Source organism: Vigna angularis, chromosome 7 (genome assembly GCF_016808095.1).
Source record: "Vigna angularis cultivar LongXiaoDou No.4 chromosome 7, ASM1680809v1, whole genome shotgun sequence".
NCBI lineage: Eukaryota > Viridiplantae > Streptophyta > Magnoliopsida > Fabales > Fabaceae > Vigna > Vigna angularis.
In genome coordinates this window covers 20,881,097-20,904,134 of record NC_068976.1, presented here as the reverse complement: position 1 = coordinate 20,904,134, position 23,038 = coordinate 20,881,097, and the positions used below count along the sequence as shown (strand labels likewise).

At 33.9% G+C, this 23,038-nt stretch overlaps 3 protein-coding genes across 4 annotated transcripts; 2 read left to right on the top strand and 1 right to left on the bottom strand.

The window, feature by feature from the left end:
- Window positions 1–6,231: 6,231 nt before the first annotated feature.
- On the bottom strand, window positions 6,232–7,086 carry LOC108336498 (uncharacterized). Its single transcript, XM_052880677.1, has 2 exons — window positions 6,542–7,086; window positions 6,232–6,457 (listed from the first exon to the last, which is right to left on the bottom strand). The coding sequence occupies exons 1-2, from the start codon at window positions 7,084–7,086 to the stop codon at window positions 6,232–6,234; spliced, it is 771 nt and encodes a 256-aa protein (XP_052736637.1).
- A 1,424-nt stretch (window positions 7,087–8,510) lies between these two features.
- LOC108338187 (TMV resistance protein N) lies at window positions 8,511–15,155 on the top strand. Its single transcript, XM_017574933.2, has 5 exons — window positions 8,511–9,170; window positions 10,832–11,909; window positions 12,012–12,284; window positions 12,407–13,102; window positions 13,568–15,155. Exons 1-5 carry the CDS (start codon window positions 8,683–8,685, stop codon window positions 14,954–14,956), a joined length of 3,924 nt encoding a protein of 1,307 aa, XP_017430422.2. The 5' UTR covers window positions 8,511–8,682; the 3' UTR covers window positions 14,957–15,155.
- Window positions 15,156–19,677: 4,522 nt separating this feature from the next.
- Window positions 19,678–22,114, top strand: LOC108337730 (transcription factor JUNGBRUNNEN 1). Of its 2 annotated transcripts, none has more exons than XM_052880022.1 (3): window positions 19,678–19,954; window positions 20,280–20,575; window positions 21,559–22,114. In XM_052880022.1, exons 1-3 carry the CDS (start codon window positions 19,693–19,695, stop codon window positions 21,952–21,954), a joined length of 954 nt encoding a protein of 317 aa, XP_052735982.1. In that variant the 5' UTR covers window positions 19,678–19,692; the 3' UTR covers window positions 21,955–22,114. The 2 variants fall into 2 exon arrangements, with proteins under 2 accessions (XP_052735982.1, XP_017429800.1); XM_017574311.2 differs by having other exon boundaries at window positions 19,698–19,954; window positions 20,277–20,575.
- Window positions 22,115–23,038: the final 924 nt, after the last annotated feature.

Below are 23,038 nucleotides of genomic sequence, written 5' to 3'. Positions count from 1 at the left end.
TGTAAACGTTCGTCCTTCCCAACTGTTGTTCAGACGTTCGTCCTCTGATACTGTGGACGTTCGTCCAAACAAAAACCGTTCGTCCTTCACTGCTTCAACCGATCGTCCTATATCGTTCGGCCTTTTGTAATTTGGACGTTCGTCCTCGCTGCTCAACGTTCGGTCTCTACCTTTTGAACGTTCGTCCTTAATGTGGTTTTGTTCTCAGATGAGCGAGCGTCCGAACCGAGCGTTCGGTCTGAGTTATATTTCGAGCGTTCTCGTTGTGGTTTAGTGATCCGGGAGTTCGTCCTTTAGTTTTTAACGTTCGCTTTTGATTCTGTATTATTAACTGTGAACGTTCGCTGTTCGCGTTCGGCCTGACCTCGTGAGCGTTTGGTTTGAGCGTTCGTTCATTTAACCTGAACGGACGTTCGTTTTCTGTTTGACCGAACGTCCAAAAAGCTGGCTGCATTTTAAATTGATATGTCACGGAAGATTCCCACCTTCGGCTGCCGCTTCCCGCCATTAACCATCTGAGGAACCACTTACTGTACGGGTCTCTGGAAATTAAAATGAAGCAGAGAATATTCCTGGCTAACACTTCCACTTGTCTTCCACGTGCGCCCACATGGAACCTCTGCTGATTCCGTCTGCCATCTGAAACGCATGCAACACCTGGGGCTTCCACTTACCTTCAACACCCTGGCTTCCGCTTAACGCTTAGGCGGCGGAATTGTGAGGCACGTGGTGAAAGCAAGCACGCAGCCAGTCTGATGAACCACTTACAATATGGGCTTCCGGCAGCATTAAAAAAAAAGGGGGAAGAGAATCACTTTGCTGGCACTCCCACCTGAGTCTGCCTCCCACTCACCTTTTGCTCCCACTCATCTTCAACACCCTGGCTTCCACTCAGCACACATACGCTACAGAGCAATGGCAGGAACCACACAGCTAACCCATGCTTGGTGCAGTCTTCACGTGGGAAGCAAGCACCAAAAGGATGCCATATTCTTCATCATGGGATGCAGAATTTTGGTCAGCAGAGGGGGAGAATATCAGGGGCTATTCCATTTCTGAAAAAAGGACGCAGTGGGAATAATATCTTCTCCCTTTCTTTTTTTTCCATTCCCATCACCCGAAAATTCCCTTCCGCGGTACCCATTATCACCTCATAACCATCTCCATCAACCATATTCAGGGGCCACCCCTCGGATCATCACTCCCAACCACACACCCCGCCAAGGTTATTTTCTTCTCCGCTCATCACCCTCATCTTCATCTAGACATCACTTCCTACCATCATCCATCTCGTGTTCATCTCTAACACCTGTCACCTCACGGCCGCTACCTAACTTCAAACTATCACCTCCAACTCTTCCTCCCACACACTGTGATCATCATCAAACGCACCGGTGGTCACCTCCAGCATCATTATTCTCATCTCCGAGACCCTTGATCCCTCTCTACACCTATCATCCTCACCAAAACCAGACCCAGGTTCCATGCATCGTCACCTCTGATATTCATCTCGAAAACCACTACCAATACCTAAAGGCCAAACACCTATCCTCACTCGTATTCAACCTCATCACCTTCATTTCCAACACCCCTCACGACCATCTTTCTTCATTCTTATACCATTTCATGGCAGCATCTTAATCTTCATCCATTTCCAATCACCAACACCCACAACCAGCCCTCCTTTTTCATCCTCATTTCCAGTAACTATTCTCACCCAGTCATCACTTTCACGGCCTGTGCTCATCACCATATCCAACATCTTAACCTCACAGCCAACGTCCACATCTTCATTCACCAGAGAGAGGAAACCACTGGAGAGGCTATGGGAAGGAGATAGAAAGAGGAAGGAACCGAAGTGGAAAGGAGGGACCCGAAGAAGCCGCAAACGGGGAGAAAGAAGAAAGGAAGATTACAGGGAGGGCAAGGAGAAAGCTACTGGAAAGAGCAAGGGCACTTGAAAAAGCTACGGAGAGCGGAAGAAACAAAAGGAAGCTTCAAGAGGTGTGTACTTTAAATTGTGACTGTATTTCATTGTTGAAATGCTTCAAAAGTACGTAAGTTATTGAAGCTATGATATTGAAATGCATGCCAAAGATCATCTTGTGTGTTGATGTTACTGTGAATTGTAATGTTGCACTGAGTTCATGTTATCTTTCCCATGCCCATTATTCAATCTGAATTTCGAAAATTCATGCATAATCCACCAATTCATTGTTCATCTTTCTATCAAAAGATCATATCCATATCCATGCATCCAGCAATCCTTAACACAAACCTCACCACCTCCAGCACCGAACGCAAACCAACTACCGTGAGATCCTCCGCGCGAATCCATCCTCATGTTCATGCCCTTATACGAACATCAGTCATCAAACGGTTTTGCTTTGCCAATATCTCCTTGACCTGCACCTAGATAACATCACTACCTCACTCAACCTCGCTGTGGCAACCGTCAAGTTGCTGCCACCATTCTGCAGCCACCACTGTCACCCTAGTTACTGTCGCACTATCACCTTACCTCACAACCATCTCCAGCGCCTACATTTAACCCGCCATCTTTATCCTTGCCCTACGATCATCACCTTCTTAACTCCGCTACCACCGGCAAACCTGTTCATCATCATCACCAAACTCCTTAACTCCAATCTACTCGTCAGCCATTACTTCACAGCCAACCACCACCCAAACCCACTCCACCTTCAACCCTCATACACAGCCAACTTCATCATTTTCGTATCCAATACCTCACAACCAGCTTCATCACCTTCATCCTTACACATAGACCATCACCATTCATCTTTATCCTGATACCTTATCCCACGGCCAAACATCCTGTCACTATCATCATCCTTCACGTCATCTTCAACCTATATCTCACGGCCATCATCCCTAACCTCCGAATGGCAACATCACTACCACCACCGTGAGTGTCACCGACATCACTGTAGCATCTCCACTGTCAAACAGCCTCTATCCCAACCACCATGCAACCCAATCTCACCGCTCTCATCATCTCCTTCTACGTTCAACCTCCCTGCCACCACGACACACATTTTCTTCCTCTACTCCAACCACGGCAGCTACCATCACCAGCCAACCTTCACCTCCCAACTTTATCTTTCCTTGTGTCCCAATCACGGTGAACAAAGCATGGCCACTGTAAGCCACCACCGCGAGTCGCTACTGGACTGACCCCCCACCTCGGCTCATCTGCAACCCAAACCCACTCCGCCTTCAACTCACCACCGCAAGCCACCGTGAAGCTTCCATCACGCACCACCACGTTAAAACTCTGCATGTAGCAATCTCCATTACAACTGTCATTATCCCAAGCCCCTCAGCCACCATTGCCATCCTCAATATTACCGTCCAACTCCTTCATCACCGTTACTTCCCACCAACAATACAACCTTATTTCCATCTTCAACCTCACTGCCATCATTCTGCAGCCACCACTGTCATCCAAGTCACCGCCACACTATCATCTTGCCTCTCAAACCGCACCCCCATCTCCATCATTTTCCCATCTAACCCAACATCACTGTGACGGTCTCCGCGTGCCATCACCTTTTCAACCCCGCTACCACCGTGACCATTTCGCCAGCTTCAGAACTAATAAGCCCGACCATGGCTTTGGCAAACTCAGAAAACTCATCACCCTAGATCATCATCGTTACCCTCCTACTTCACGCGATTCAGCCGTGAAACCCGATGTCCTTCATTGTCATCATCTATACATCACCTCCATCATCTTCAATGTATACTTCACGGCCATCACCCCGTACAACCAAACATCCATATCCAGCCAACCATTTTCGTCTTCAACCTGCACACTGAAACCCATTCGTTTCAACTCTCAACCCAACTCCCGCTCTCAAGATTTCCTGTGCAAAGTTTTTTTGAAGAGTTTGAGTCTGTGGAGTGTGCCACTAGGGTGACGGTAGCGGCAGCGTAGAAGAGAAGGAGGGAGGTAGATCAGCGAGGGCTTGGCGCGGTAACTGGCAGGATCTAAGGCGGCCATCCACTGGCAGCGGCCAGTCTTGGGGTTCGGTGTCGCCGGCGAGGCTATGGGATGAAGTGGGGCTTGAGTGGTGGAGCGATTATGTGAGAGAGAGACTTTGTTTTTGGATGTTGACGTTCGTCATCTACCTCTCACCCAAGGGTCCGTCTCTATTTCGCCCAAACGAGCGCTCGTCCAAACGAGCGCTCGTCATTCAGCCAGTTTCCCAGCGTCCGTTCTTCATCGCCCAACGAACGCTCTCCAACGAGCGCTCGTCATTCAGCCAGTTTCCCAGCGTCCGTTCTTCATCGCCCAACGAACGCTCTCCAACGAGCGCTCGTCATTCCCCCTTTTCCAGCATACGTTCGTCATTTCCCAATAGACGTTCGTCCCCATTGGAACGTCAACCTTCCCCCATGAACGTTCGTCTTCCCTAACGAACGTTCGTCCCTTGTACAGTAACCATTACCCCTTTGATTTATTTGTATATAGTAAGCTTATTTGTATTGTTTTGAGTAAAAATTATAAAATTGTAAATAATAAAAATATATAAAACATTAAAAAAAAAACATTTAATATAATAAATTTCGGTGTGAGTACTCGTGCGATCGTACGCATCAGCCTAGTACTTATTGCCCAAATATAAAATAAAGAGAAAGCCGTGTGAGTGCTCGTGCGATCGTACGCATCAGCCTAGTACTCATTACGCAAAACAATAAGAGAAAAAAAGCCGTGTGAGTGCTCGTGCGATCGTACGCATCAGCCTAGTACTCATTACGCAAAACAATAAAGGAAAAAGCCGTGTGGGTGCTCGTGCGATCGTACGCATCAGCCTAGTACTCATTACGCAAAAATATAGATATTACAATAAAATACCAAAAAAATATAAAATCCTCAAAAGCCAAAAACATCTACTTTTCAAAACAACGATCAATATCGCCTTGCCAGAACTACGTGATCCTTGATTCTCCATCAAAAGTGGAGATACGTAGGAGCAAGGCCAGTCCTTGTCAGGCTCACTCTCCCAAAAATCCAAATTATCCATAACAATTTCTCAAACAATTTTCCAAACAATTTTTCTCAAGCAGTTTTCAAATGAACTACGGAACCCTGATTTCTCATTCTGAATGAGAATACGTAGGAGCAAGGTCAATCCTTGTCGGGCCCCAAAAAGCTAAAAAATATTGTTTGTTTCTTTAGCGTTTTATTTTAAGGGGAAGTTAAATACTTTGAAAACCACATCCACATTCGCACATTTAGTTAAAGGTACTGCCTTAGGGCAGGCGTTGTAGGGTGCTAATACCTTCCCTACACGTAACCGACTCCCGAACCAAGAATCTGGTTCAATTTGACCATGCCTTATCATTTTATGGTTTTTCCGTAGTTTTCCAGAATAAACTATGGTGGCGACTCCAAAATCTCTTTTTTCAATATTTCAAAATATTTATTTTTTTGTTGGATCGTCGTCCCGTCGCGATTCCGGTTGCGACAGCGCATTTAGTTAAAGGTACTGCCTTATGGCAGGCGTTGTAGGGTGTTAATACCTTCCCTACACGTAACCGACTCCCGAACCAAGAATCTGGTTCAAATTGACTATGCCTTATCATTTTATGGTTTTTCCGTAGTTTTCCAGAATAAACTATGGTGGCGACTCCAAATCTCTTTTTCAAAGGATTAATCTTTTTTTATTGGATCGTCGTCCCGTCGCGATTCCGGTTGCGACAGGCGCGCTTGAGACCGCGCTCCAGCGCGCGAAAACAGGAAAAAGGGCGCTCCAGCGCCCTTTTGTAGGGGGCGCTCCAGCTAGCTCCAGTCCTGGTGCAGAGCCCGCTCCAGCGCCCATGGAAAAAGGGCGCTCCAGCTAACTTTTTCCAGATTCTGGTTCTTCATATTTTTGCTGTTTTTGTTGTTTTCTTGTTTTCTCTGGTTCCAGCACTCTTCATTTGATGCAGAGACTTCTTCCAACTAATTAACTTGTATAAATAAAGGGGTTAATGATCAATTTATCTAATTAAAGCTTAAGATGAAACCACTTCTTAAACTAAATGAAAACTAGGATTTACAAGGTAAAAAGGATGAGAAAGAGTTGATATTTTCTCTAATTCAATACTAAATTCATAGTAAAATATGCCATTATCATCCATCAACACTTCCCAAACCTTAGTAGAATGAACTAACATTTTGTATTTAGCTTTAACATTTTTAAGGATGTGGAACCGACATAACATCTAATATGACTCAGGGAATACATTTGCTATGGCATTCATCAAAGCCAAGTCTCGGTTAGTGACAATGACTTTAGGACCACCCTCAGATGTTAAAAATAAACCTTTCAGCTTTTCCAAAGCCCATGTGAAATTACTCTGCCTTTCAATAGACAAGAAAGCAAATGCTGCTGAGAAGGTTAACCCTATAGACGTCATACCCACAATCTCAAGCAACGGAAGTCTATATCTATTTGTTTTATATGTGGAATCCATCATAAATACAACATTAAATGAGTTTAACAATTTGACCGCATCAGGATGTGTCCAAAACAAGTCAGTAACAACCTCTGAATCATCAGCACACCTACTCCAGTGAATGTACTTATCTCGATCCAACAACATCATAAGTTGTTTTAGTTCAGTTCTAGACCCTCCTAATGATCGTTTATATGCATGCGTTGCGTTGTATATTTGTTTAATCGTTGTGACATTTCGATCATTATTTTGTTTGAGTGTTAATAAAATATTTGCATGTGTAACTTTACTCTTTGTCATATCAACCAGTAATGACTTCTCACTCGTATTTAACCTGCCAGCATAAGGGTGGCCAACTAAAGTTTCAGCCAACTCATGGTTGTGATGTCCACACATCACCTTCAACACCCATCCGGCCCCATCTGAACATGGTTTACCCTTTAATCTAAACAGACATTCACATTTACGAGTGCCGTATACACTAGCCACTGCATCAGCTTTGTATTTCCTATATTTTCCCCCTCTTTCACATCCAAGTATGACGAACGTTTTTCTTCCCCGTACACCAGTAGCTATGTCAGATCTTACTATTACCACAACAAATCCTAAATCATAAGTCATCCCTCTTACCCATTGAATTAAGTGCTCTCGTGAACAAAATATTTCATTTGTTGTAAATTTATTTGTTAAATCCCTTTCTACAACTTTGCTAATTGATGAAGACAAATCAGATTTCAAACTACAACCAATATCAGAATCCATACGAAGATATTCATCCATTTTAAATAATAATCACCTACAAAATTATAATGAGCCTTATTAACATAATTAATAATTAATCAAACAAATATACAAATATTAATATAATTAAATTATATATTTGATATAAATAAAATAATAAGTAATTTTTTATATAATTATAAAATTGTTAAATAATTAAAGATGAAAAAATAATATATAAAAAATATATATTTTACAAAATTATTACATTTAAAAACTAATTATATATAACATTCAAAATTAAAATTTTAAATATAAACTAACATAAATATACGTTATTAAAATATATTAAAAATATATTCAAAAATAATAAATCAAAATATTTAAATTAAATTATTAAAATATCTAATAAAATAATAAAACAAACCCAAAATAAAAACGGAACCTTTACGGATGACATCCTTCAATGGATGTCAAATTATTATTAATAAATATTAAATTATTTATTATAATTATTATATAATGAATTTCTCACATATTTATTTATTTATTTTCCACGGATATATGATAGTAATTTGAATTATTCTTCAAAAATATTGAATAGTAATTTTGACGTCCCAAAATATATAAAAAAGACATACATATAATATAATTAAGACGTTTTCAATACCCAATTTCGTCTCGTTAAATAAGATTTCACAAAAATAAATAAAAAAGAACAAAAAAATAAAAAAAAAATTATTTGTTTTACTTTTTGTACCCCCAAATTAAATTTTTATTCCTTAATTCAATGACCCAAAATAATCTCACACTTTTTTACTTCCTCATCACTCATTTTCTCTTATCACACCTCACTCTCCACATCATCATCCACCTCACCCTCCATATCATATTTCACATCATCTTCCTTTTTCATTTACTTTTTTCACTTCATTTCCTTATTAATTTTTATATACCAACTTTTCTAATTATTTCATTACATTTTTTTTAATCATATCTTTTCCACCAACATATTTTATTATTTCCTTAATTCATTTTCTCCATCTATTTTTCCATCCCACTTTTATATTAATTTCTCTTACTAACTTTTATTTATTCCATCTACTTTCTTAAATTATATTTTATCCACCATTTTCTCCACCAACTTATTTTATTATTTATTTTATTCATCTTTTTTCATCTACTTTTTCATCTCATTTTTATATTAATTTCTCTTACTAATTTTTATTTATTTCATCTATTTTTCTAAATTATATTTTATGGTGGGCGTGAATTATTTTGGTATCATATGTAGTGTCTTGATCATTGGGCCCTCATGTTAGACAGAGTGACCAGAACAGCCAATGGGCATAGACCAGAGCACCTTCCAGGAACCTTACTTCATTGATAAAGTAAAGTGTGTAGATCAAGCATAGGATACTCTGCTCTATTCAATCACAACACACTAAATTGAAAAAAGTAGTTCAGCATCCTTAGGAGTAGTTTGGTTTTTTTAACATGGAAAAACATGGTGAGGAAGAAGAGTATTCTCGCTACGATGTGTTCATTAGTTTCAGAGGGGAAGATATTAGGCACACCGTTCTACGGCAGCTCCGTGAAGGGTTGGGTAGGAGGGGAATACTCAGTTTCCATGATGACAGGGATATGAGGATAGGGACAGGTCTTTCACTTGCTCTGCGTGAGGCCATTGAAGAATCTAATGTTTTCATAGTTGTGTTTTCTGAGAACTATGCATCTTCCACATGGTGTCTCGATGAACTTGTTAAGATTATCCAACGCACCCACGTGAACAGTACTGAGCAAATTTTTTTACTTCCAGTGTTCTACCATGTAGATCCCTCAGATATACAGAAATTGAGAAATAGTTTCGGAAAACACATGACGGCACACGAAAAAGAGTTTGGAAAAGAGTCGCAGAGAGTGCAGGCTTGGAAGTCTGCTTTGTCTGAAGCAGCTAACTTGCCAGGGATGCATATTACCCCCGGGTATGTACAAAAACAATTCCTTTCATCCATGTAATTACGTTAATAAATACAAAGTAAACTAATATTAAAAATATATTACATTTATTCCATGCTAAATTCAAGATTTTAAAATTAAAATGCATTAAGTAAGATGGGTTGCATCTACATAAATCTTGTGAACTTTTAATTGAATGTTAATAAATATTTATGGTTGATTATGTATTTAATAAATTTATATTTTTATTTGAGTTTATGGTGTTAAATTTTATATTAACGAAATGATACGGTAGTTACGTTAATGTTATAATTTTATTATTTTATTATTTTATAATATTATAATTTGTTAGAATTATGAATTATGTGTGTAAGTGTGTATGAGGTGTGAAAGTGTGTCCTTGCTGTATGTGAGTTGTTAGTTAGTGGATTCCAACCAGTCTTAGCTGGTTCTTCTCTATAAATGTAACTTGAAGTGTAGAGATGTATAAGCTCTCAAGAAATATGTTTTGAGTATTTATCTTAAGATGGTATCAGAGGGGTAGGTGGATCCCGTTAATTGAGTTAACAGTGGACATAGCTCCAGCATTACCAAACACATATTGCCACTGTCCGCCCATCCTCTATCATTATCAACAACTCTCTTTTGCTGTGTCCACTAACGTATGTCGTCATCCGCTGTATAAAGAGCATTTAACATTGGAAAAGTATAAATTTTGATATCTTATTTGAATATCTATTCATAAAAATGTCATCGATTATTCTTAATTTTGGACGACAAGAGACATTTATTTTACACTAGTACATGTAATCAATGCCTATATTCAAACTTTACTACCATGTTATTAATGCCTATATTCAAACTTTACTACCATGTTATCTATAAGTATGTCATTCACCAATTCTTATGCATGTCATTCACGCATAAGAGAAACGTTATAGGACTTTACTTTTATTGGAAATAAATAATTGCAATTTGTGAGGAAATTTAAATGTTAAAAGTATTATTCCTCCCTTAATTTTATTTTCCTCATGCACCAAAATAAAGAAAAGTAATTTTTCTGTGTTTTATTAAAAAATTATAGTCAAGTAGGAATTAAGTAATTTGAGTGTGTTTTACTAAGCAAATGTTATACTCAAGTTCAAAACATATGAGGGAATTTACTTCTCACAAAAACAAGAATGACTCGGTGTGATTTATGGATACTAATATTATTTTTATCATGTGCACTCTTTTTTATATATTATGCCTCATCCTAATTATAATAACGTATAAAATATTGTTAAATGGATGACTATGAATTTAAATTATAGATTCTTTTGGTGTGTAAATGGTTGTCATGAGATTTTAGTTATGAACATTTTCAAGAAATTAATTTAAAGATTAAAAAACTATTAAACAAATCCAATGTGAAAAAAAAAATCCATTGTTTTGCTTGATTTTTTTGATATTATATTTAGATACTTCTCTTTATTATAAATTATCGAATTTTTAATTTTCTAACTTTTTTCATCTGTAGTAAATTTTGTGTATTCGTGATGTAATAATTACTTTTTGTTGTGATACTGATTAATTAATGCTTATTTTTATCTAATACAATAATCACAATGCTTGTTATTTGGTATAATAACAAAAAAGAAATCCAGATATAAATAAAACAAATAATTAATACATTTTACTCATGTAGGTTTGAAAAAGATTATATTGAAGAAATTGTCGGGAAGGTGCAAAGGAATCTAGGTCGTAAACCTTTATATACTGGTCAGAACCCTATTGGACTTGAGCCCCACGTAGAAAAGGTTATGTCACTTTTGGACATTGATGACAACACTGTAAAAATGTTGAGCATATATGGACTTGGTGGAATTGGAAAAACGGAACTTGCCAAAGCTTTGTATAACAAAATTGTGCGACACTTTGATGCTGCAAGTTTTCTTGCCGGTGTTAGAGAAAAATCAAACACAATCAATGGCATGGAAGATCTACAGAAGACACTTTTATCTGAGATGTTAGAGGAGTCGGAAACTACTAATAAAGGAATTTATGAAATAAAAGGAAAGCTTCGCCGAAAAAAAGTTCTTTTAGTTCTTGACGACGTTGATGATAAAGAAAAGTTAGAAAAGTTGGCAGGAGGGTGTGATTGGTTTGGTCCAGGTAGTAGGATCATCATAACGACAAGAGAAAGAGATCTCCTAATTGTTGGAAATGCTTATGAAATGAAGGAACTTGATGAACAACATTCTTTGGAGCTCTTTTGTTGGAATGCCTTCGGACAAGATTGTCCTAAAACTGGTTTTGAAGATGTGTCTATGCGTGCTGTAAATTACGCTAAAGGTCTTCCACTGGCTTTAAAAGTGCTAGGCTCTGATTTAGCTACTCTTCATGGAGGAAGCTTAGATGCTTGGGAAGATGCATTGGAAGAATATAAGAAGACTCCAAATAAAAAGATTCAAGATAATGTGCTTCAAGTATGCTACGATAGATTGGATGATGATGCCAAACAAGTTTTCTTGGACATAGCTTGCTTCTTTAAAGGGGAGAAAGTGGAATATGTGAACAAAATACTTAAGGAATTTTATTCAGAATCCAAAATGAAAGAACTTGTTAATAAATCTCTCATAACTATCGAGAATGGCTGCCTCAAGATGCATGATCTAATACAAGATATGGGTAGACAGATTGTCAGGCAGGAATCACCAAATCCTGGTAAACGTAGCAGAATATGGGATTATGAAGATGTTCTTCAAATACTAACCGAAGATTCAGTAATCGTCTACTTTTTTACTTTATTTGTTTTTTATTTATACATTATAGTATTTTATATGATAATATGCAATTGATGTTGGTTCTTTGTACTTGTGTTAAAGGGAAGTGATAAGATTCAAGGGATTATGCTTGATCCTCCTCATCAAGAAAAGGTAAAATGGAGTGGTACTGAGTTTGAGAAAATGAAATGGCTCAGAATTCTCATTGTTCGAAACACATCCTTTTCATCTGAACCTGAACATTTACCAAATCATTTAAGACTGCTTGACTGGGACGACTATCCTTCTAAGTCTTTCCCACCAAAATTTCATCCAAAGAAAATCGTTGTTTTCAATTTGCCTAGAAGTTGTCTAACATTCCAAGAGCCCTTCAAGGTACAATTCTATATATACAATATTTTCCTATTTTTTACGTTTCAATTTTTCATTCACATTAATAAGTTAATAAATGAACATTCTGCAAATGATCGTTTTTAATGACCTTTTCTGTTTGGCAGAAATTTCCGTGCTTGACTAAGATGGACTTTTCATATAACCAATGCATCATTGAAATACCTGATGTGTCCGAACTCCAGAATCTAAGAGAACTGAGAGTTAATCAATGTAGAAACCTAATTGCAATTCATGAATCAGTTGGATTTCTGAAAAGACTTGCTCATTTAAGTGTTTCGAAATGCACAAAGCTTCAAAATGTCATGTCCAGAATGTTTCTACCATCTCTAGAGGTCTTTGACCTTAATTTATGTGAAAGCCTTGGTCACTTCCCAGAGATAATGCAAGAAATGACCAAGTCACTGAAGATTAAAATGAAAAATACGGGTATTCAAGAGCTTCCAGAATCCATCAGTAATCTTACTGGGCTTGTTTCTATAGACATATCCAATAATAAGGAACTTAAGTATTTACCAAGGAGCGTATTCATGTTGCCAAACTTAGAAGAATTGATTGTTTCAGAGAACAATTTTGTATCTATCCCTTCGTGCATCAAGCAATGTGGTGACTGGACAAGTCTCGATTTGAATGGAAGCAAGAAGCTTAAAAAAATTTCTGAACCCACTAGCTTGAGAATTCTTGATGTTCATCATTGTTTAGACCTTGAAGAAATTTCAGAGTTGTCGTCTGCTGTTCAGAAAGTAGATGCAAGATTTTGTTTCAAGTTAACAAAAGAGACATCAGACATGCTATGGTCTCAGGTATCATACTTATTTTAAATCTTGTTCATTTATTTTAGAAAAAAAAAAACTTACGCATTTTAAAATATTATTATTATTTTTTCATACTTTTTTACTTCGGTTTTATAGTACCCGTTTTTAAATATTTACTAATATTTTTATTTTTTAACCTTTGAAAAAGAGATCTTTTTGTCTAAATTTTTATACGTAAAATGCAACTTATATATTGTAAAATACAAGTTGCATGGTTTTTAATTGTAAAATATTTGTTTAGAATGGTTTAAAATTACAAATATTAAAGGCGAACTTTATATATACTTAGATATATATTTATTAAACCTTGTCCTCTCTTAAAACTTCCAGTGTCTTTGATATGCATGTAACATTAGATTTTTCTTAGAATAACTGACATTTAAACTACTTTTAGTGATTGTGATGTAAATGCATATAGAAGAGACAATTGAAACTGTTACAATGATATGATAGGTGAAGAAAGGGGTAGGAGGAATAGAAATGGTGATGCCATTTTTAACTGAGATTCCAGAATGGTTTAACTTTGTGGGGGTGGGAAGGATTCCTCGTTTCTGGGTTCGTGGCAAGTTCCCTAAGATTGTTGTAGCGATGATCTTCCACTTCCAAAATGAGAGTCAAAGGGACAGATATGATGGTCGTGGCCTTGTTGATCTGCGTTTACTAATCAACGGGCGATATGCTCCTCGAAAAGGGTATCGGAACTTTAGAATTGAGGCAGAGCACATCTTGTTGTGTGATGTAGGAGTTTTGTGCAGCGAGAAAGAGTGGGTTGGCAATGCAGTTATGGAGCATGAGTGGAATCTGGTGCAGGTTTCGTATGATGCGACGTCGTCGTTGATGATAAGTGGTTGGGGAGCGTTTGTGTTTGAAGAAGGAACGAATATGGAAGATCTCCTGTTCGCTAGTCCCAATAACTTGATTGTGAACGGAGATTCAACCTCTGTCCATGAGGGAAATTTGGAGGACGATGAAGACTACGTTGCTCTTCCGGAAGGAATAGCACCTGAATTCTTGTTTGAAGGAATAAAGGATGGAATTGTTGAGGCACGGAAAAAATTTCCTTCTATGGATGTTGCTGAAATCTGTGTGGCTGCCTTGAAGAAGAATCGTAGGATTGAATGGACAGTTGAAGGGATGGAGGATATACGCTCGGCTGAAAATAGGACGTACATGACTGGAGTTTACGGTGTACTCTTGGAAGCAAAACTCAGATTTCCTGATTTGGACGTTGGGGCAGCACTAACTACTGTGGCAAATAGGAAAGGGATTAAAGGAACTTTTAAATCACCCTCACAACAAAATCTGAGGATTCCACGATTCGATTGGAGTACAGTGACACTTCCTCCCTCTCACGACCCTCTCATGCAAATATTCATGATGATGATGAAGCAGCAAAATCCTTCGGAATCTGAGCTCAAAACTAAAACCTTCTGGAAGTTGAAGGAGAGCCACCAAATTCTCCGCAACAGATTATCACATATAACTGCTCCCCTGAACTCAGCCAGCTCTTCCAAAAATCAATATGACGAACTGATTCAGAAATTCAACATGCAATATGATGCGTTTGTTGGGAAGAGACTAGACAAGCTTTATCGTGTGGCAAAGTATGAGAGGGATAGTGTTGTTTTGAAAGAAAGAGCTGAAGAATTAGAGAGGCTATTCAATACTATGGTATGGCACCAAAAATCAGAGGAGTTTGGAGATGTAATGACTGCGATGTTCTTGAATGGACTCAGGGATGGAATCCTTGAAGCACGGGCCATCTTACTTGCTCTCCGTACGGACACACAAACTCATGAACGTGTCACCGATGAGGCTCCTAACAGTGAAAACATTGCCTAGCATATTTGTTTAAGATTTGTAGCAGGTGTAAAATGATGTCTCTTAAATTGTACTCTATGTGTGTCATCTATGTTTCGGAAGTGTTGTTTCTTTCTGGTAAGGATGTTCTGTGTCATCGTAGACAGTATTGTTTTCTATGGTAAACAAATCAATATTGGTAAAAATAAGAAAGGCAAGATCTAGCTTGCATTTTACTCCATTTTTATTAGGTAAGTTATCAGAGAAATAGTTACGGCAAGCACGTGATGACAAATGATCTTACGCTTTGGTAAAGACTCCTGGAGTCCAGCTTTGTTTGGAGTCAATAACTTCCCTGATCTATGAAGTCAGGTACCAACCAAACAATGTTTTTCCCTTGTTTCTGTTTAATGGGTTTTTACGTTCAATTATAAGCATATTTTACAAATTTACATAGAAAGATATAAATGAGTTTTTTCATAAATTAAAATTAGTTTATGTATAAATTAATAACTTTTCAAAATTTTGTATTTTAACCTGGGTACAACTTCTTTTAAGAAAATAATTAACTTTTTTTTTCTTTATTAAAATCTTATACACAGGATTTTAACATTATTTATTATATGCATTTAATATTTCTAAATACAAATTACTTAATGATTCTTAAATTAGTGTCATCATATATAGAAGGAAAATAATATGGGTAGAGTGTTAGAGAAGAAACACCAAATTCTAGAAAACATAATAGACTGTAGGAGTATAATATTTCCGTCGCTAATAGAAACATATTTTAATTTAATGAAATGGTTTTTAATCATTAATTTGATCGCAAATAAATACAGTTTTTAATTTAATTAAAATAGTTAGCAATAGCTAATCAGTTATTAAATTAGTAGCTAGGTGACTAAATCAACTTGATTATATTCAATTTTGTAACTTATTTATGAATATATATTTAATTATATTAAATAACAATAAATTTTGATATATAATGTAATTAAAAAAATAGTATAATACATAATCCAACAATAAAACTAAAATAGAATTAGTTTTAAATATATAAGTAAGTTTTAATGTCATCATACAATTAAACATAATAATAATAATAATAATAATAATAATAATAATAATAATATGAACTACCATAATGTGTTTAGAAAAATTTTACAACTCTATTCTTTTTTTTTTTCCTATTCTTTATTATTTCCTTAATGAGTATGGTACTGATCAATTGGAGAAGAAGAAAGGAAAAATATATCTATTTTGTAAATCTTTTAGAATATAAGTTTCTGAAAGTAAAATTTTGAAAAGTTACTTAATATATTGTTTACGACTTACTAGAACAAACCAATTGCACATTGTTTGAAGAAGAGATGTTTTTCTTATATTCGTAGTTCAGTAAATCGATTTAATGTATTTTATAACCATTTTTAGATAAAACTATTTTATATACATTTGGTAAAATATTTTTTAATAGCTATTAGTTTATTTTAACTTTACTCGTTTGAAACTTTTTTACCGTCTTTTTATTTTAAATAATAATGAAAAATCTTAATGTTTAAACAATATTTGTGATCATGACTTTTTATTATTATTTTATCGAAACACTCTTTTTAATTATTGCTCTAATGTTAAAAAAAATATTATTTTACTTTTTATTTTAATAGAAATATTTGTGTTTATTGATAAATGATGTAAAAAAACTGGATTGTAAAAAAAATTAAAGAAAATTAAAATATAAACTTATAATTTAAAAAAGAATCTATAACTATCTGATATTAAGATTTGATTCAATAGTAATTATGTTTTTATTTATTATTTTACAAGTTTTAGCTAATTAATACAAATTATTGTCAAACACGTGTTGAACTCAAATATGAACGAATCCCAAACTGTCCTTTTTGCGTGGAAACCATATGAACACGAAAGGTGGCTGCGCGGCAGTAATTACGACGAGGTGCAGGCTTACTCAGTTTTTTAATTTTGAAAAATTATAATTTTAAATCTTTTTATCGAATAAACACTCACTAACAGAATCATTTTAATAATATTATAATACATTATAATTTGATTTAAAAATAAAAAATAAATAATTAATTGTTAAAGGATTATTATCTTCTTAATGTGTTTGAACGGTTTTCCAAACAAGAGAAAAAAATGTGAAGAAAATGGGCTTAACTTGCACAATCAAAATCAACGGAGACTGTATTAAAATATTTTTGGTTTCACACAGTGACTCTTACATGTAAACTTTAATTAAAATTCAAAATATAGAAAATATTATCTAAAAAAATAGGTAAAATATGAGTATTATTTCATTAAGCATAAATATATATTAAAAGTATTCCTTAGATATTCACGGTGAATTTTCACAACTTTTTTCATCCTTGATACTTCTGGAGCTTGATAGAAGATTCTCAAGTCAGAATATGTTGAAAGTTTAAAACTTTTTTCAGTGAGAGATTATATAAATGAATATAAATTTTATTTTATAGAATTAAGTTAGGTTTAAAATTTATTTTTTTAATAAATGTTATTTTTTTTCTCCAATTTAATGTGTTTTTGTTTGATTATTTGTAAGAGATTTATATATTACCAATAAGTATAAGATTAAAAATGGGATTTGAAGTGAAATTTTACTAAACCATGACAGTGCTTGTATAATCTCGTGAAAAAAGTCGCATGGGTAGGCAAGTACGCATGATATTTATATAAATTACCAAATTTAGCACTGAATTAGGAGAAAAAAAGTTGAATATTTACAGTAATTTTCAGTTAGTATAGCAAAAACTGTGATTCCTAAGACCTGAAAGTATTTCAAAATTTTGGTCCATTAAGGTAAGGATCAACTATAACTTCCAACTTCACACAGTATGCTTTCGTACTTAATTACCAAATTAAAAAAAATTAGGTAATTTGAATTTTCAATTCATTATTTGAATTTCCTTATCGATTAATAAACAAATAAGGAAAGAAAGAAATAGAAGGAATGATAATTTGATTTTTCAATTCATTATTTAAAAGTTTCCTTTTTTAAAAAAGTTTACAATATAAACTATTGACGTGGTCACGTGATAATACTATTACAAAGTTAAGAAGTTTCTTTGAAGAATTGACCACGAGTCAGTCTCGTGCATTATATATAATCAAATAATGAAATTAATTCATAATTTAAAAATTAAATTTTTTTTAAAATATGATAAAATCCTCCTTGGGACGCAAGTAAGCTTCACTCTTGTCATAAGCGCGTGAAAATAATATTATTAACCCATCATTCTACTTTTGCCAAAATTTGGGCTTTAAGTGGGCCGGTGGCCTATGCCCAGTAGTCTTTTATTTAGATTAGTCTAAAAATTGAATTCTTTTATTTTATTTTGATATGAAAATTGTGTTGTACTTTTCTTTAGTCTTTTCTATTTTCATGTGTCAAATTCCCTGTTTTGAACTTCGGCAAAAATGTTAAAATATTTTTTGAAAAAATTAGACTAAAATGTTTTTAAATATGGTGTTTGAAAATTGATTGATGTTTTAAAATATAGAATTTAATCTTATACAATGGTATAAATCTTATAAAAGACTTAGCTGAATTGTTGATTATATAATTAAAAAAGAAAAGAAACCTCATTCGTAAATTTTCATATATACAAGTTTGATTTTTTTGTAAAAGTTACTTAAGGGTTGATCTTAGCTTTCATCCATCTAACGTCATTTCAAAATTAATTATGTTTTTTTGCCTTTTTACACTGGAATGTAAATGTTTAACAATACGAAGGCAATAAAGTGTGTATCAAGAAAATCCATTAAACTTAAACCACTTGTTTTATTTTAAACTCGTCACTAATTCATTATTTATTATCATATATAAGCTTTTTATTATTGATAAATAAAAATCACATAAACAAACATGTTAATATTATATTTTTATTAAAAAAATAGAAATTATTAATACGTGGATTCGATCAACATTACTTAAACTACAGGCTTAAAAGAAAATAAATAAAAAAACAACAATAGTCTTTGATTCTTTGGAAACAGATAAAAGTTTGGAGTGACATCATGTATTGTCACGAATGAATTATTAATAATAAAAAAATTGTGTTAGAAAGAAAGTAGTAACATTTTAGAAGATATTTAGAAATGAGAAATAGACATTGATGTTGGAAGAAGCGCCAATAATCTAATTGTTAAAGTTAGCTTTCGAAAATTCTCTATAGACAAATAATGACTTTGAAATCTCCTTTGACCTTTTCCCTTCTTTAATTGCAATCCATATATCTATATCATAGTCAAACTTGTGCCCACTCTCGTAGACTTTATCTCTTGTTGCCTGTAAGCTAACATTCATTGACCTTCTGCCCACCATTAACTTAATCATATCAAAATTATTATTATATCATTTTTAATTCAAAACTTTAAGATAAAAAAAATTCTTAAAGAACCTGATTTTTCAAATTTTTAAACAAATTGATTAACCATAATTCTATTTTAAAATGTTTTGTCCACAGAGAGAATAATGCAGTAGGCATGTAAGATATGCTATTTTACGATTATAGGAAATGAACTCTAATAATTTTTTAAAGAGATTTAGATATTATAACTATCTATAGTTTGAAAATATTATTTTAATTCCAAAATCAGCATATGTGATTTGTTAAAAAAACCTGTACTTGAATTTAATTTTGATGACAGCCACACACTGTTTAATGGAAATATTTGACTTGACTGCGGCAGCTAATATTCAATTTACACACTGCGGTGACAGAAATTAATATAAGTAGATGAAAAGGAGGAACATAGCCCACAGGTTAGAAGAAGGTTCTCAAGTTTTACAGAGATTAACAATGGATGTGTCCAAGTTACATAACTCTGATGAAGAAGACAAGAAAGAAGACGAAGTTGTGCTTCCCGGCTTCAGATTCCATCCAACAGACGAAGAGCTTGTGGGCTTTTATCTCAGGCGAAAGGTGGAGAAGAAGCCTCTCAGAATTGAACTCATCAAACAGATTGACATCTACAAATATGATCCATGGGATCTTCCAAGTAAGATCACCTTCCTCTTCGTTAATATTTTTCGTATCTGATGCAGCAAATGAATTTCATCAGTTTGGTTACAGTTCTTCTGCATAATTCAAATTAAGGACTGGAGTGTACGTTAGGTGTTTGATTTTATGATTTCATGATTTGATACGTGATTGAAGTTACACACTAAAAACAATGTTAATTTAAGATAAAAATGGATGCAAACTTTAGCTTACAATTTTTATGAAGTTTAGCTAGACTTAAAGTCTACTTGTTACCAATACGATTAGATATGATTATTGTCTGATTTGTGTTTTTGTGTGGTGGTGACTGGTGTATGAAGAAGCAAGTTCTGTGGGGGAGAAGGAGTGGTATTTCTTCTGCATAAGAGGGAGAAAGTACAGAAACAGCATAAGGCCTAACAGAGTGACAGGGTCTGGGTTTTGGAAAGCCACCGGGATTGATAAACCGATATACTGTGTTAAAGAACCCCATGAATGCATTGGGTTGAAGAAATCATTGGTTTATTACCGTGGAAGTGCTGGAAAAGGCACCAAAACTGATTGGATGATGCATGAGTTTCGTCTTCCACCCAATGGAAAATCCACCACTAACCCACAACCTAATGACATTCAAGAAGCTGTAAGTCAATTATGCTATGTCACTCTTATGAATATTTTACTTTCTTCATCACAACAATAATTACAATTCTTCTTGCTTTTAGAACATTCAATTGTCACTTTTTTTTTACATTGCATATACTTAGATAAGGGATCATTGTAACAGTGAAAAAAAAGGACCGAGTTTAATTATTGTAGTTTATTTTAATTATATTTATAATTTTACACAAATTAAAAAAATAGGAAAATGTACTGTTTTAGGAATATTAGTTTTATTAAATTAGTCTGATACTTTCCATAAATGCATTATTTTGACTGTGACAGATAGAATAGTACTAATATGATAACAAATTAAAAGGAAAATATATAATATTTTATTGAAATGTGAGCATATATTAGTCAAACTAAAAATTTTTTGGAAAGGAAAAGGTAAAATAATTATTATAAAAAACAATATTTTTATGATTTATACTTGAGGAATATTCCATTTACCATTCCATTTTACACTAGGTTTACATAATATATTAACATTGTTTATCTTTAATTATTCACTCGTGTATTTCTAACACATGAAGATAGTTCAAAAAAATTACTTAATAAACCTAGAATCAATTTGATATAAAGTGGAATAAAAGTCAATATACCTATCTTCTCTGATCTTAGAAAAACTGCGTCTCATGTTTCTTGTTTATGTAGTAATGAAAAGAAGTTTAAGAAAATGTTAAATTAATAAACCCATCTAGAACCGTGGGAAAAAGACAATTGTGAGATAACATAGTCAAACCACCACAAGTTTCTGAGATTCGGATTGGAAGCATGTTCATATTCAAGAAACCAGAAACAAACAATTGTATCTCTATACTTTTCTAAAGTCTGAAGCACCTTTGTTGGACCCAAAAAGGAGAATTAATTAGTCACAGATTAAGACATTATGAATTTTAATATTTGCATGGTATTGAGGAATTTAATGTGTGGTTGTGTTTGGTTTTTTTGTGTGTTTGGCAGGAAGTGTGGACGCTATGTCGAATATTCAAACGAGTCCCATCTTACAAGAGGTACACACCAAATTTGAAAGACTCAAACACAGCACCAATCACGAAGCCAAACCCCACAAACTCTTCAAGTTCCAAAACATGCAGTTTAGAATCTGACACCGCCAAGCCATGTTTGACTTTCACAAACTCACCATCATCACTGCTCCTTCACCAAAACCAAATGATCAAACCAGTTTTCGGACATGTTGACCAACAGCCTACGACATCCTTTTCCTACTCGAGTTTTTGGAACCATCAGAATCTGGAATTGGCTCATGAGAATTGGGATGATCTCACTTCTGTCGTTCAGTTTGCTGTTGATCCGTCCAGGCTTTCTGATCACTGTAAAGAGTTTAATAGATTTTGATACCATTTTACATGCTTAAACTACTTATTATAACATAGTAACATACATATTTCTTATATATATATCTCACTCTATTCTTTTCTTTGGTGAGAACTTAGTTTGACACTATATGTTAACTTTTTCTTTGGTTATCTATTGCTACCTTTATTCTTTTTTTTCTTATATCAACATATCTTTATTTAGTTTTTATTTGTTATTTGTCCTGTTATCTTTTAAATATTCCACCCGAAAAAGAAATTAGGAGTTTCATTCAATTGTTTATTGATAGAATGGAATAGATATATTTTACTCTTTCGGAATTAAAAAATTTATTTATCTCGAATTAATTGAAAGCAAGAGTTTAATTTTAATTTTTTAAATTTGAAACATATTCAATTTTTAATTAAAAAAAATCATTTTGATATCTCAAATTTTTTAAAAAAATAGATACGGTTTTTACTTTTCAAAGATAATTTTGAAACACTATGTTTTCTTCAAAATTGTTTTAGTGCATAATATATAAAGACTTACTTAATCATTTAATTTTAAATTTGGTTAAAAAAATTTAAATTGATTTTCACTTATATTTTTGTTTTAATTGAGTTTTAATTTTTTAAAAATTAACTCAATTAAATTATTTTCATTAATACATTATAGGTGACACACGTGTTATTAGTTAACTTTTCATGTAACACACGTGGCACACTATTATACCAATCCCACACGTGAAAAATAAAAAATTACATAAATAAATAAAAATTAACACATACCATGTATTTAACATCATTTATAAAATGCTAGAAAATGACATAATTAATTCAATTTAAAAAAAACTCAATGAAAACAAAAATTTAAGTGAAAATTAATTTAAAATTTTCTAATCAAACAAGTAATTAAGTGAACCATAAACTTATTGAATCATAAAACTTTGATTTTCCAAATTTAAAAACTATAATAATTTTCAAATTTTTTGAGGGATTAAAACTGAGTTATCCTAAATTTTAAAGATTAAGAACATAGATCACTCTAGAAATAAAAATGAAGAAAAAAATATTGAAACGGAGTAGATAAGTTTTACTAATTTCCATCTTTAAAAATGTGAAAC